This window comes from Lissotriton vulgaris, chromosome 1_2 (assembly GCF_964263255.1).
Source record: "Lissotriton vulgaris chromosome 1_2, aLisVul1.2, whole genome shotgun sequence".
NCBI classification, from domain to species: Eukaryota; Metazoa; Chordata; class Amphibia; order Caudata; family Salamandridae; genus Lissotriton; species Lissotriton vulgaris.
The window spans coordinates 67,981,527-67,998,091 of NC_141686.1; the positions used below are offsets into that span (position 1 = coordinate 67,981,527).

General features: G+C 44.9%; 1 protein-coding gene across 1 annotated transcript in view; it reads right to left on the minus strand.

Annotated features, from left to right (window-relative positions):
- Positions 1–16,565, minus strand: part of FKBP4 (FKBP prolyl isomerase 4) — a 242,218-nt gene that overhangs the window by 199,435 nt on the left and 26,218 nt on the right. Inside the window, exons 3-4 of the mRNA XM_086952821.1 lie at positions 8,230–8,372; positions 7,036–7,156 (exon numbers count right to left, since the gene is read on the minus strand). Of these exons, the coding sequence (XP_086808947.1) occupies positions 7,036–7,156; positions 8,230–8,372 (264 nt within the window). The remainder of the gene's footprint in view (positions 1–7,035; positions 7,157–8,229; positions 8,373–16,565) is intronic.

The window sequence follows — 16,565 nt, forward strand, 5'->3', positions numbered from 1 at the left end:
GGGCAGGGCGAGGCTGGGATATTGTGACAAGCAGGGGGAGGAATGGCCAGTACACAAAAGTAAGTGTGATGTTTTGACCGGCCATCTTGGGTCGTCCAAACAGACGAGAGCACTTACCATTTCGCCACCTGGCTGTATTTAACAGACGGGTGGAGAACATGAATAGGCTACCACTCTCTGTAGGAGCGCTGAATCAGACTATCAGACTGCTTAGACTTATGAGAACATTGCTGTCATGCTGGTGGCAGAGTGTGGTGATTGGATTAGGGGAGTCTGGGTGCCTGTGTGCTGCCAAGGGAGGAAGGAGGAGAGGCAGCAGCCGCACTCGGGTAAGTGAGCTTTTATTTTGTTTAATCTTCGCCTCACCACTACTTTACCCTAGCACCAACCACAGGATGGTAGGGGCACAACACGTGTATCTGCAGCCAACAAATGCTACAAATAGAAGGAAATTAGGGTCAGTACAATTGGGGGATGCTTTATGGTTCCAGTGATATCACAGTGGCAAAGTTTCTAGTACAGAGATGGAGCCAGCACCCCCTACCAGCGCCGAGAGCTATGGATATGTTCCCAGATGCCGGAGGCATTCAAAATATGAGGAATCTGCATCTTTCAGAAATATTAATAGCAAATCCATGCCAAAAATATTAACTCCACAACACCACTGCCATGTGTTCAATCAGATCTCAACGATGACCCTACCGTTACATTAAACAACTTCATTTTAAAGGAGGAAGTGGACGTAAGAGCAAATGGTTAAAGGTTCAGTTAATAAAAGTAAGTGGAAATGTCACATCAAGATAATTGGGGGGTTGGGTGATATTTTAAAAGGAAATTAAGTCTAGGGACTACAGTAAAATTGTGGGGCCAAGTAAGTATTCAAAAATTAAGGGGGTATGGTAAAAAGCAGCTGATGTGATGGTAGGTGAGATATATGCCTCATGAAAGAGAGATAGTGAAACGTTACAATGTATAGCTCTAGGTCTGGTCACATGCCGAGAAAGACTATGGCTAGATCAGACCCTGCTCTCAAACTTCCAAAACATGATCTTTACTTCAATAAACAGATGTATGACCACAACAAGCTCTCAATCACTGAAAAGTGTTTCAGAATCAACAATGCAATATAAACTATTACTCCCTTTAAAATGTACTCACTTTCCTGTAAAGAAACATTAATTTCCTCGCAGTTCACCCATAGGTCTATAAGAAGTAGGTTTAGGCAAGGTATACCAAAAATGTACACTTCTCACCTGAAAGCAGAAAAGAAGGCTTCTCACGACAGCTAGTTTTGAAAACCAAACAGCTTGGCTAGTTGCATTGTGCTCTAGCCAGTGCTCCACCTCCTGCTATTTAAACATTTAAATTGTGAGCAGACTTTCTGCACTGCATGAACGTAATATAAAAAGACCATTTGGAAAAACAGAGCCAGGAAAGTGCTGTTTAAGAAATATAATTAAAACTCGGGAATGAAATGCATGCGAGTTTACATACAGACTGAAGTAAGTGTCCCTCAGTGGGAAAGTCATTACTTTACAAAAGCTTTGAACATAGCAGGGGATACCTCAGGTTATTGTATGGATCTAGTTCTACAGGAAAGAGGCCCACTTCAATGTAATGGTAATTAGTAAACGTGCTTCTGACTTTGTGCATGTTCACGGCTTTTCAGTTTCGATGAAAGACTAGGGAATACAATGTATATGGGAATACAATGGATTCCAGTATTTATTTATTTATTTTTAAAGTTTTATATAGCGCGAACAAGATCTTTGCAGATATCAGAGCGCTTTACAGAAACAGTAGGTAGGATAAACAAGACTCTTGAATCAATATGAGATTCCGTAGACCGTGAGTTGCAAAAATAGGGTATCAATCATACAAGAGTATACAGAGTAATAACAATCAAGAAACAATAATAATATGGAAGCAGTACAATGTCTAAACGGATAAGATTATAGCACCCCAGAGGGTGAGTAAGCACAATGTTGAAAGCAGAGTAGTAGTCAGTAGTGAGTGCGTTGCAGGTTATTGAGGCACTCAAGTCCTAGTGTACAACCCAATAAACAAGTTGGAAATCAATAGTATAGCATCTGTGCAATGAATTAGATCCAGAAGCAGACAAACAATGGACTAACATAGATAAGTATTCAGACAGCCGATAATGTAAGAGCCAAATACTGTCATTGTTCCAGTATCAATAGTGTTGAATGAATGAAATGAATGAAAACTGCACTTATATAGCGCTATCTACCCGGAGGCCTCGTAGCGCTTGTGACTGAAAGCTTAGTTAACGCAGGCTCGGGCAGATCAGCAGAGTTTAGCATATAAGTGAGTTTTCAAAGCTTTCCTGAAGGCGAGATGATTAGTGGTTTCTCGCAGGGGTAAAGGAAGAGTATTCCAAAGTTTAGCCGCAGTGTGTGAAAAAGAGCGGCCTCCCCAGCGGGCTTTCTTGATTCTGGTCAAGGTAGCCAATTGGAGGGTACCGGATCGGAGGGCACGGGGTGGAACATAGGGAGTAACCAGGGGCTGTAAGATTGCAGGGCCTTGGCGATAGAAGGTTTTGTGTAGAATACACATGGCCTTGAATTGAACTCTGGCCGCTATAGGGAGCCAATGAAGTTCCCTTAGGGCATTCCTTGCTGACTGCCAGCGAGGGAGATTGTAAAGCAGCCGGGCCGCACTGTTTTGGGCGACTTGGAGCTTCTGGGTGACAAAGGATGGGGCTCCCATATAGAGGGCATTCCCATAGTCCAGGCGAGATAGTACGAGGGCCTGGACCAGGATCCTCCTTGCTTGAAATGGAAGCAGAGGGAGCACCTTCCGCAGCATCCTCATTAATCCAAAACAGGTAGCGGCAGTTTTTATGGCCTGGGCTGAGAAGTTCAAGGCGGTGTCCAGCCAGATCCCCAAGCTTTTTATTTGGGGCTTGGGGGCAGGAGGTGGGCCCAAACATGGTGGCCAGATGGATGAAAAGACAGAGGGTGAAGGATTACCCAATAGCATGACATCTGTCTTCTCCCCATTTAGCTTTAAACAGGAAGATTGCATCCATCTGGCAACGGCCTCTAGACAGGGGCCTAAGGTGTTAGACGATCCCTCCGAGTGGTCTAACGAGACCACCAGTTGGGTATCGTCTGCGTAGGTGACAATACGCACACCGAAGGGTTGGACTATCCTGTCTAGGGGCTCCATGTAGGTGTTAAACAGGGTGGGGCTCAGGGATGAGCCCTGAGGAACCCCACACCTGAGTGGGTGTTTAGGCGACACCACCTCGCCCTCGAAAACCTGGAAAAAGCGGTCAGCCAGGAAGGAAGTCAACCATTCCAGGGCCGCGCCCGACACGCCCATGTCCGCCAGACGTTGTAATAGCGTGACATGGTTTACCGTGTCGAACGCGGCGCTGAGGTCTAATAAAATAATGGCGACTTTTCCTCCCCGGTCTAACACTGCTCTTGCCTCCTCTGTTACCGCCAGAAGGGCTGTTTCAGTCCCATGTAAAGGGCGAAACCCTGTCTGGGAGGCACGTAGAAGGCTATTTGATTCCAAATAGCTCATCAAGGTGTTATTTACGTGCCTCTCCAGCAGTTTGCTTAGCCAGGGAAGCAAGGAGACAGGACGGTAATTCGCCAAGTTGGACTGGTCAAGATTGGGCTTCTTCAACAAAGCCCTCACCATCGCACATTTCCATGAAGGAGGTACGACTTTTGAGGAGATGGAGGTGTTGAGCACATCTAATATGACCGGGCGAATCACGTCCATAGCTTTGTTGAGGGTCTGAGGGGGTGCAGGGTCATTAGGGGAGCCAGAGGTAGTTTTGGAAATAAGTTTGTCTAGGACTGGAATATCCAAGAGTGGGATTGTGTCCAGCTTACTGGGGGCAGAATCCTCAAGGACTGTGGGAATAGGGGGTACCAAATCGTTATTGACATTCCCAAAGGAGGAGTATATAGTCTGGATTTTATCAGAAAAGAAAGCAGCTAAATCATTACAACGGTTTTGGGCATCGTCCGTAGAGGGGCATTCTGCAGGGGGGGAAATGATTGACTTAACAATTTTAAAAATTTCCCTAGGGGCATTGGCGGCTGTGTTGATTTTGCTACCGTAGAAAGAAGCTTGTGCCACCTTTAATTCCTGTTTATAAAGCCTAATGGCCACTCTGTATTTGTCCTTCCTCAGTTCGGAATAGTCCTGTCTCCAGGCTCTTTCGAGTTTGCGACAGGCTAGTTTCAGTGTCTTAAGAGTGGGCGTAAACCATGGGGAAGCTTTATGTCTTTTTGTGGGGTTGCAGACCTGTACCGGGAGTACCTTATCAAGTGTGGAGGTGATCCAGTCATCAAAGTTGTTAGCTGCAGTGTAGGCGTTCAGTGTCTTCTTAGGTTTATCTCTAACCAAGGCATCTTCCCAATCCGAAAGGGGAAGAGAGGGCCAGGTGTATTTAGCCATAAGGATGGCCTTCACCTCTTTCTTGAAGAGAATAGTGGACGGGATAAGCCTGGTTTCTGGCGGGAGTGCATTCCAGATCCTAGGTGCCATTCCAGAGAAGGAGCGTTTGTATGTTTTTTCCTTCCGGAATCTCCGTGGTTTCAGGAGGAGAGTGTTTGTGCTTCTGTTGGATCTTGAGCCTCCTGATATGGTCAGCTTATGAGAGAGGTAGTTGGGTGCCTTGTGGTGTACGGCCGATTGTGTCATACAGGCAATTTTCAACTGAATTCTGGCTTCAATAGGCAGCCAGTTCAGGGCTTTTAAGTCAGGGGATATATGCGAATGTTTTCTTGAGCCCGTGATGAGTCTCGCGGCCGCGTTCAGGGAGGCTCTTAGGGGAGCCGTTGTGGTCAGGGGGAGCCCGCTGAGAGCCACAATTCCGTAGTCTATGCGAGGAATGACTAAGGCTTGTACCACAGTTTGGAAGTCCTTGGGTGGTAGGAAGGGTTTGAGTTTTCTCAGAGTGTTGATTTGGAAGTTGGCTCCTTTAGTTGCTATGCTAATATGCTGCTGCATGTCGAGATTGCAGTCCAGTGTGATGCCAAGGGATTTAGCCGAGTCCACGATGGTGGGCTGGACATTGAGTGCGGTTAGATGATTGAGCCAGGTTTGGGTGATTGCCTTTTTCGCAGGAGGAGAGATCAGAAGGAACTCAGTTTTCAGGGCATTTAGTTTGAGGTGATTGTCGGCCAGCCAAGCTTGGGTGTTTCTTAGTGTGGCATTCAACAGTTTGATGTCTTCAGGGGATTGAAGCTTGAGGTAGAGCTGAGTGTCATCGGCGTACATATGGAAATGTAACTTAGAAGATTGAAGCAAGGTGGTGAGTGGTTCCATGACGAGGTTGAACAATGTGGGGGATAGGGAGGAACCTAGGGGGACGCCCAGTGTTACTGGCACAGGCGAGGACAGTGCGTTGTTGCTCTTGAACCTCTGAGACCGGTTGTGCAGAAAGGACGTGAACCATTTGAGAACCGTCCCGGATATGCCTATTCTGGTATTTAGGAGCTCCAGTAGATTCTCGTGTTTGACCGTATCAAATGCTGAAGAGAGGTCAAGAAGGATGAGGAGGCAAGACTCATTGTGATCAAGGATTTGGAGGGCATCATCCATTATGTGTGTCATGGCCGCTTCCGTGCTATGCTTTGCTCTGAATCCGGATTGGTGAGAGTTGAGGAGGTCAAACTGCTCAATGTGTTTTGTCAGTTGGAGTTGTACGCATTTTTCTAACAGTTGTGCTAGAGTGGTGATATTGGTGATAGGACGATAGTTGTTTAGGTCGGCTGGGTCAGCTGTGGGTTTCTTGAGTATAGGCGTGACTTGCCCAATCTTGAGGGAGTCTGGGATGAGCCCTTGTTGCAGTGAACAGTTGATGATTTTAGTCCAGAGTGGGAGGAACAGGGGGGTGAGGACTTTAACAGCATTGGCAGGTAGGGGGTCTGTGTGATGATTGGCGGGTTTCAAGGTGACCAGCAGCTTGTGAATTGATTCTTCGGAATAGGTGTCGAAGGACGTCCATGAAGCGTTGTTTTTAGCATGAGTGTTAGTTATGCATATGGAGCCGGAGAATCGACTTACATCCTTGATGAGATCGCTTCTTATAGTGTTGTATACATAGAATATAAATATAATATAATATAAATAGAATATAGAATACAGCGAGACAAAACAATACTTAAACTATGGGACGTGCAAAGCACTGGGTCTCAAGATCTTTATGTTGTCCAATAGTACATCTCAAATCCATCCAGACAGCAACGTCTCTAGCTCATTTGGCAGTCAATGGTTATTGAACAGTATTCAGGGTAGGTAGTGTTTACCACTGGTGTTCCCTTGGCAGTTATGATGAACTCTACATGGCACAAGTAATTACATTCAAACGTAATTCCCAATCAGAGCTATACCTTTGAAAAAAAATAAGTAGTAGCGCACAGACAGAGGAGAAATAAGCACACACACACAAACACCTAGATGCTTACTCAATTAAGCACTATGGCCAGGTTTGAACGCCTAAGTCAGGTTTGACCACCTAATCCCCAGGAATAGCAAAACCGTGCTATTGAATGTATGTACCACAATGTAACAGTAAAAGCTTCAACACAGACATTTGGCAAAATAATGTTTAGTACAAGTAACCAGCTAAAACCTAGCCAGGCCAGTGATTTAAACCTATTCTGTTAAAAATCAAAAAACGAAAAAAAAAAAAAGTTCAGAAATGCAGAATATTAATGGTCTTTAACATTTACCCTAGTGAGACAAGGCCCACTCATTTTCTCCAACTTGCTATGAGGAAATACAATAATGGACAGGGCCACTTTCTAGGCATGTCATGTTTTAGATTCAACACGATGCATTTGGCCATTCAAAATAGATCTAGTGAAACAGGAGAACTGAAATGAAAAGATGACCGTTACAGATGGCAGTCATTGCTTCTAAACATACTCAAATAATAAAAATTAACACCGCAAACACTTGGATGGCAACACTGCTGTACTTTATTTGTACAATGTGTATATCTACCCAGTGATAAAAAAGGTATTTGTAAAATCGACTTACTCTCCACCATTGAACCATCATTTGGTTTGCTGTATCCTTCTCCCTTCACTCGAGTTCGTCGTATAATGCCGCCATTTTCATCATCTGTGAGATCTTCACCCTTAAACTCAAACAGTTCTATCTGCAAAGAACAAAAATCATGAACTCACAAGTCTGCAATGTTAATAACGAACCAGCTGGACAAACCTCTTATCTTGTTGTTAAATAGAACTTACACATCTTGCTGCAGTAATTTTTGAGGACTTCAAGTGCACTTGAAAGCAGACGTATCACATCTCTTAAATATGCATGCTTTTTGCTTTCATTTTTATATGAGAACTGTTTTCTGAACAAATATTTGATACTTAGCAATAAACTGAGGGATAATATTTTAAAGATCACATTAAGTTAATTTCAATTCATTGAATACATTAACTGCATTTTTGTTTGTTAAAACAGGTCTATTTTCTAATTGAAAATTATAACAGAAAAAAGATGCAAGTGAGAGAACCAATACAATCACAAAAATTACAGATTTGTAGTAACAATAGCAACAAAACAAATATACACATACATGTGGCACACTTTTTCCATTTCTTTACGCAACAGTGATTAAGAGATACAACTGATGCAGAAAAAGGACATGGAGTTTAAGGAACTTTGTCTGTTCCTAGGAATGGAAAGGCTCTAGCTACTCGGTACTTTGCTCAAAGTAGTAACAATTATATGGAGATCCAGCAATATGTGGGCTAGTTCACTAAGAACCTCAATGAGCAAAGATTCACATGCACAGATCTTATTTTCTTCTTCGCAATCTGGCACCTTTCCACCAATATACCTCATGCCCAACTTGGAATAACCCTTTCTCTTAAATTGCATCCCATTCAGTATCTGAATATAAACGAGCATATCATGAAAATTGACCGCTGGAGTAGGATTTATGATTACAGTTGCTAAAAGTGGTAGTTATCAGCCCCTGCAAAAATAGGAGGGTGACTAGTATATTAAGCTTAAAAGAAGAGTAAAATTAAGTAACTGTAGTTATTGACTAGCTCCAATTAGATGCAATCATGAGTGTAGGTGCTCTAAGTTGCATTCACCTGTCGGTGTGCTGTGAGTTTGAACTGAGGCCCTCTGCAAGTAGTTACCAATTATATTCAGAATAACGCGAGATGCACAATGCAAATTAACATTGACATTACTTTATTTACAAACCTCAAAGACAAGGGTGGCATTAGGAGGTATTTTAGGTGGGCTTCCCGAAGCTCCATATGCATATTCTGGTTTGCAGATGATCTGGCAAATCTCACCAGTTTTCATAGTAGCCACAGCAATGTCCCATGCTTTTATCACTTGACCTAGCGAAAAAGACCATTGGAAGATAAAGTTAACAGTAGATGTGATTAAAAATTCAGACATATAGTCGCATTCACTACAAAACACAAAATATCTACCAATGCATAACTGCCTTCATTGGCTTGCAATACGATTTGCTGTATTTCTTATTCCACCTGAAGCTACCTTTGCAGCTAAAGTGAAAACATATACTGAAAAGGCTTAAAATAAATTACAGAATTAAGATGAACGGACTAAGAAGTGCTTGAGGGTACATGGCAGGTGAAATTAAATTGGTATAATATAAGTTCAAAATCTTCAACTAAACATGAGACAGTGCATTTCCTTGGACTTAGAGCATTTTCTGTAGGCTAACCTAGAAATGGGAGAAGCAGCAGAAGGAGGAGTTTCAGTTTTCAGGAGAAACGTAATCAATTTTGAAAGGAGCAGACATTTCTCCCTCACGTGCCCCCTCACGTCCAAGACCTCACACACCACACGTCCTGTCAGTGCCACGCTACATTCCAAAGGTTTCACAGGCACACTTGTGGACCTCTGTTGCCATCTCCCAGAATGGGCTAGGGCTGCGTTCGGCAGTTTATCGGCATTGCTGCCTTTAAGGCTGCCAGCTTCAACCTGGGCATTCAATAGCTACTGGGGTCAGCTTTCCAGGACAATGCATCCTTGTGCAGGATAGGCTTCTACGCACCTCAGAGCAAGCATACAGCTACTCCAGCAGTCAATCCAATCTTCTGATGAGGTCACCTCCGGGAAACTGGCTATCAGGCAGCACCAGCCCTAGCTACACCGCAGTCAGAATGCTCTGCGGAGCACTCCTTCCTTGATGTTAGAGTAACTGGAACAAAGTAGGGTTGTTTGGATCTCTTTTCATGCATATCTTCTAGACCGGGCATGTAGATCAAGTGTCTCAAACTATAGAATCGGCCTGGGTTTTCTCCTATTTCAAATGTTTCAAGTTTCAAATTTCAAGTTTATTTTTATTTGTTTTGGTACTCTGAGGACCACAAATTTTTACGATAAAATTCAGTTACAGATACGCTTAGAGTTTCATATTAGTACAAAGCTAAAAAGGGTTTTAAAAATTTATAAAAGTTAAAACAAACTAGTTCATTGGGCGCAGATTTACATTTCAAATGTCCTTCCCAAGCTGTTCTCAAGACAGTCTTTCTGTAAGATGAGGTTTCATCTAGCAGGTAAAACTGGGGCGATCTGCTTCCTGGAGTACATACAACAGAAGCACAAGTAGGTGTGAGACTTCTGCACCAAACTGTCAAAAGCCATGGCAATTAGTAATCAGGTAAGACAAAAAGGCAGGTCTCGCATAAAGACTTCCTCACCTTATACAACAGAATCTGCAGAACCAACCCTCCACCATACCATCCAGTAAATGGCAGTGCACAAGGAGCCTAATCTGTAGGTCCTTGCTAACCAGAAAGCCTCACAGATTATCCAAATAAGGCCTGCCTCCACTCACATCATTTCAGTGTCTAGTCTTGATTCTTTCCAGCTGAAGGAATGGAAGCAATACACGTGCACTGTCTTGAATAACAGTCCTTAAACTCCATCTTTTGCTAGTTCAAACCAGGGTATTCAAATTGGATCCCAGTGGCCTCAATACACTGGGTTATTCACACACCATGCGGGCTACATATGCATCCATGCTTAACACACACTCAGGATGTCAGTGCAAGGGTCTGGGCCAGCGTATAAAAAGGGGACCTTTTCACAGGTGGGGCAGAATGCCCACTTTACAAAGGTGACTCGCATAAAAAGAACAGGTCACACTGCTGATTACTTCAACAGTATGCTGTTACCATCACTCAGTTCTAAACCCATGAGGAAACCAACTGTCAGTGAGGAAACAGGTAGTGCTGCTCTTTAGGTTACAGGGAAGGTCATGAACCTTTCACAGTCTGTGCCAGTCCTAGACTGCTATGTGCATGTTAGGATTAGTGGGATGACAGGGCTAAAATAACAAGGCATGGCAAAAAAATATATAATAATCTTTAGACAAGGCTCATGTAAAGAAGGGGCCTGGTTGATAAGGAATATGCTACTTACCAGTATGCATCTGTTCTTGACATGTAGGGTTGCTGACATTCATATCTGTGCCTAGATCTCCGCCTAGTGTTGGGTCCGGATGATTGCACATTGTTGTCCTGGAAGAGTCTTCGAAGTATCACGCGATAGGTTGCTTCTGCCCTGGACCACAGTGCGCATGGGCATCCTCAGATTGTTTTTCGCCATTGTGGCAGAGATGGAGTGTTGTACAGTAAGAGATGTCCATGCAAGAAAGTGTGAGTTAGAATGAATGCTACAGCTGCGACAGGCACCGGGGAGGAGGGTGGGCGATATGAATGTCAGCAGCCCTACATGCCAAGAACAGATGCATACTGGTAAGTAGCATATTCCGTTCGAGGCATGTGGGCTGCTGAATTCATATCTGTGCATAGAGTGTATAGCAGTCTCTCCCTTAGCGGTGGCTACCTGTGCCAGCAGCAGCAGTCTGAATCTGAGTTTTTAGAACAGCTCGTCCTACAGCAGCTTGCCGTTTGGAATGTACATCAACACAATAGTGTTTTGTGAAAGTATGTATGGTTGTCCATGTGGCTGCTTTACATATTTCTTCTAGAGGAATGTTTCCTAGGAAAGCCATGGATGCCCCCATTTTGCGTGTAGAATGCGCTCTTGGGGGAACTGATAAAGTGCGTTTTGCCTTAAGATAACATATTTGAATGCACTTAACTATCCATCTGGCTAGGCAAGATTTCGAAATGGGGTTTCCTTTGTGTTGTGGTGAAAAAGCAACAAACAACTGTTTTGTCTTCCTGAAATCTTTTGTCCTGTCTATTTAATATAGGAGAGCCCTCTCAGGAACGGACTGTGGATTTGGGAAGAACACTGGAAGTTCTATTGTTTGATTGATGTGGAAATGGGATACCACTTTTGGCATGAATTTAGGGTTTGTCCTAAGCACGACCTTATTTGCGTGAATTTGGAAGAATGGTTCTTGAATAGTTAGGGCTTGCAGCTCGCTAACTCTTCTAAGCGAAGTAATCGCTACGAGAAAAGCCACCTTCCATGTTAAAAATTGCATTTCATACGAGTGTAAAGGATCAAAAGGTGGTCCCATTAGTCTGGTTAAAACAACTTTTAGGTTCCAGACAGGTGAAGGTGGGTGTCATGGGGGGATCACTCGTTTGAGCCCCTCCATGAATGCTTTAATTGCAGGCACTCTGAATAGCGAAAGGTGTTGCCTGTTCTGAAGGTAAGCTGCTATGGCAGCTAAGTGTATCCTTATGGAGGTATAGGCTAGATTGCAGCTGTGTAGGTGCAAAAGATAGCATATGATATTTTGAGTTGATGCGTCTAGTGGGTTTATGTCATTGTTGTTACAGTAAATGACAAAACGTTTCCATTTTGCCGCATAGCATGCTCTTGTGGTAGGTCTTCTTGCCTCTTTGATAATGTTCATGCAGTCAGGAGGTAAGTTTAGGTAGCCAAACTCTAGGACTTCAGGAGCCAGATTGCAAGGTTTAGCTGCTGCGGATCTGGGTGCTGAATGTCTCCATGGCTCTGCGTTAAGAGACTGGGTGTTAGTTTTAGTCTTCGATGAGGCACCACGGAAAGTTCTAGGAACGTGGTGTACCACGGTTGCCTCGCCCATTTTGGAGCAACTAGGATTAGCTTCATGGAGTGCTGGCGCAGTTTGCGTGCCACTAGCGGGATCAACGGTGCTGATGGAAAAGCGTAGGCAAATTTGCCTGACCAGTTCATCCATATCGCATTGCCCTGAGACTGCGGATGTGGGAACCTTGCAGCGAAGTACCAGCATTTTGCGTTTTCTCTTGTGGCGAACAGGTCTATTTCTGGTTGTCCCCACTGTTGGAAGTATGGTTGAAGCACTGTGGGTTGTGTCTGCTGAGCAGATCCGCTATTTGATTGTCCTTGCCTGGGAGGTGTTCTGCCATGAGGAAAATGTTTCTTTGAATGGCCCACTTCCACGTGCTCTGAGCTAGATGCGACAGCTGTGGAGAGTGTGTTCCTCCCTGTTTCTGTATGTAGTACATCGCAGTCATGTTGTCCGTCCGGATCAACACGGTCTTGTTGCACAGATGTACTTTGAAAGCTTTCATTGCCATAAAAATTGCCATGAGCTCTAGTAGGTTGATGTGCATTTTCTTCTGCTGCGTGGTCCATATTCCTGCACTGTGTGGTGGAGGACATGGGCTCCCCACCCTATCAGGGATGCGTCCGTCGTTAAGACTATTTGTGGTACAGGCTCTTGGAACAGTCATCCCTTGCAAAGGTTTTGTGGATTCCACCAATGCACAGAGTTGTATGCACAACTGGTCACCAACACTAGGTCGTTTAATTGTCCTTGAGCCTGGTTCCACTGACGTGGTAGGCTCTCCTGCAGCGGACGCATGTGTAGTCTTGCGTGAAGGACTATGAAAATGCATGAGGCCATCATGCCTATCAGTTGCATAAACACTCGGGCTGGGAGCGAGTGTTGGGGCCTGAACCTTTGGATTAACGTCTGAATGCTGTTTATTCTGACAGAATTTGGTTGTGCTTTCCCTGCCAGAGTGTCTATAGTCGCTACCAGGTATTGTTGTACGTGGGCCGGCAGGAGGTGATAGTGTGTGACATGTGGCTGGCACATTGCTGGGCTGACTGTGCTTGTATCAGCCAGTCGTCCAGAAACGGATAGACATGAATATGCTGTCTTCTTAGATGTGCAGCTACTGTCGCCAAGCACTTGGTGAAAACTCTTGGGGCTGTTGTCACCCCAAAAGGAAGGACTTTGAATTGGTAGTGCTGATTTTGTATAGTAAACCTGAGATATTTCCTGTGTGCTGGGTGTACTGGTATATGGAAATATGCGTCTTTGAGGTCTAGTGTTGCGAGGAAGTCTCCTTGACGCAACAGTGGTAACTCCTGCTGTAGAGTGAGCATGTGGAAATGCTCCGATAAAATGTATTGGTTTAGGGACCTGAGGTCCAAAGTTGGCCTGAGAGACCCGTCCTTTTTGGGGATTAGGAAGTACAGTGAGTACACCCCTGTACCCTGGTGTTCTAAGGGTACTAGTTCTATGGCCCCTTTTTGTAGCATGCTGATGACTTCCTGCTGCAATAAGTGTAGGTGTTCTGCGGACATAGGACGGTGTCTTGGGGGAATGTTGGGTGGTGTGGAGGTTAATTCTAGGCAATAGCCATGCAGGATAATTTGCCTCACGCACTTGTCTGTGGTTATGTTTTCCCAGACGCGCAGGAACTGCTGTAATCTTCCCCCGACCGGTGTTACATGGTCTGGGGGTAGTGACAAAAAGTCACTGTTTGGTATTGGTAGAGGATCTGGTGGTGTTATTCCCTCGTCCTTTACCCTTGCTGTTATTACCACGGTATCCATTTCTACTGTTTTTGTTATAGGTGTTTTGCGTGTTCCCCTTGTTGTATGAGGTTTGCTGTGTTGAGCCTGCTCTTGCAGCTCCTCTGTTGCCGGAGCGACGAAAGGAGCCACCTCTGTATTGTTGTGACTGCAAGGCTCCCATAGACTTGGCTGTCTCGGTATCCTTCTTCATTTTGTCTAATATGGTGTCCACATTAGGGCCAAACAAATAATCAGGGTTCACAGGTTGATTTAGTAAAGTGCTCTGTACCTCCTTTTTAAACCCAGATATGCGGAGCCACGCATGTCGTCTAAGCATGACACTGGTATTGATAGCCCTGGCTGCTGTGTCTGCTGCATCTAGCTCACACTTGATGGAGGCGTTCGATATGAGCTTTCCCTCTTGTATTAGGTATTCTGCCTGTTCCTTATAAAGGTCAGGTAGATGCTGGAGAATTTGCTCTAGTGTGTCGTAGTGGGCCCTGTCATACCTGGCTAACAGGGCTTGTGTGTTTGAAATTCTCCATATGTTAGCTGCTTGAGCAGCCACATTTTTGCCCGAGGCCTCCAGAATCTTAGACTCCTTGTCTGGAGGTGGAGCCTCGCCAGTAATCTGGGAATTTGCATGTTTGCGTGCATTGGATACTACCAAAGAGTTTAAAGGTAGCTGTCCCTTAATGTATGTAGAGTCCACTGGTGCTGGCCTATATTTCTTCTCAATTCGGGGGTTAATGACTCGTGCCCTGGTTGTTTCCTTAAATATGTCCCCTGCGTGTTTAAGCACCCCCTTTAACATTGGTAATGTTTTGACTGATCTTTCAGAAGTGTTGAAAGTATCAAAGAGGAAGTCTTCCTCAATGGGATCTACATGCATTTCCACGTGGTGGTTGTATGCTGCTCTTTCTAGCAATGCATTAAAAGCAGCTGTGTCCTCTATAGTTTTAACAGGGTATGCAGTATTGTCTTGAATGGGTTGAGAGTCTACTGGGTCTACAGGATCAGACCATGGTTGAGTTTGGTTTTCCTGGTCACTGTCCACAGGATAATTATAAAGTTCATTATCCTCATATTCCACATCCTCATCTGTGCGTGTGGGAGAATATGTATAAGTCTCTTGCACATGTGGTCTTATAGGCTCAAGAGTAGGAGATGTAGAAGAGTCTCTTTTCTTCTTTAGTGGTATTTTATAGGTCAGCATAGTGTCTGGTCTGAATTTCCTTTTTTGTAGGGTAACTGCCAGTATCAGGGTCAACGTACAGTTTTGATTGTTCTTCTGTCGAGGGCTCTTGCTCTTCATGAGCTTGAGCTCTTCTCCCCATTATCGCCTTCCTTGTTTGTGTCGGTTTGATTTCCGTTGTCGGGTCGACCGTTTTTTGCCTCATGTGCGTTGGAAGTCCAAATTTTATCGGTCCGAGGAACTTTTGTGCATCCACAGTCTTCTTCGGCTGGATAAACTTCTTTGGTGCCGTAATTGTTATCGGACAGACCGTTTTCTTTTGTTCGATAACCATTTTTTTGCCTTGTGTCGTCTTCGAAGCCTGCTGCTTCGGAGCGATGATTTGGTGCCTCGGCTCGACGGACCCCTTCGCTTCTATCCTCGCCTTCGGCTCGACTGTTTTTGTTTGCACCATCTTTGGCTTGTCGACGTTCTGTTTCGGTTCGACAACCATCTTTTGCGGGAGCTCTTTGTTTGTGTTGCCTGGCGTCGCGTCGATCTTGTTGGTTCGACGGCCTTTAGCTTAGGCATGTCTCTGGGTGTACTGGCTCTCGGCTCGACAACCCTTATATGCGACCCAGCCGGGTCGACGGCCATTTTGTGTTTGGTCGGTGCCGATGGATCCGCACCTTTCGGTCCGAAGACTGTAAAGTCTATCAGTTTCGGTTTCTGTTTTGCTTCCTTCACTTTCGATATTACCAAGGAATGGTAATGTTGCACTGATGGCTCTTGTCTGATATTCTTAGCCGGGCTGAATTGCGGGGCTATAGAATCGATGTTAGGATCTTGGCTAAGGCCTTCCGGCGATGCCTCGACCTGAGCCTCTGGAAGCGTATCAGTAAATGTACTGGGCATATCAGTAAATGTACTGGGCTCCGTACTCACGGTTGGCCCCGTGTCCTCGCCGGAGTCGTCCTTGACGGCTCCTATGCCTGGATCGTCGTCGCCTACCTCGACGATGTCATCTTCTTCGTCAATGTAGTAGTTGGAGTCATGTTCCGACCCCTGATCCGACAGTTGAGTCCTGAGCTTCGACGACCTCTTCGTCGTCTTCAAAGATGTTCTCCGGGTCAGGCGCTGGCTTCTGCATCGTCTGCCTTGCTGCTCTTCGAATCCGAAGTGTCTTCTTCGATTGAAACTGCGCACAAGCTAAGCAGTCGGCTTCATTGTGTTCCGGAAATAAACTCTTGTTACACACAGGGTGTTTATCTATGTGTGGAAACTTTGAGTTACAGTTGGGGCATCTTTTGAATGGACTTGGTTCCATCGACGATCGGTCCCTTGGTGTCGAAAAGGCCACGCGGCCCGATTCGACGTTCTGATGAGAAAACTACTGAAAGAAAGTTGTCGGCACCGATCAAACAACAATACCGACGCCCCCGAAGGCCTTTTAGAAAAGTTTTTTATCGACTACGAACTTAGAGTTGGAAATCACATCCGAACCCAATGGCGGAAAAAAACAATCTGAGGATGGAGAGGATGCCCATGCGCACTGTAGTCCAGGGGAGGAGCAACCTATCTCGTGATACTTTGAAGACTCTTCCAGGACAACAATGTGCAATCATACGGACCCAACACTAGGCGGCGA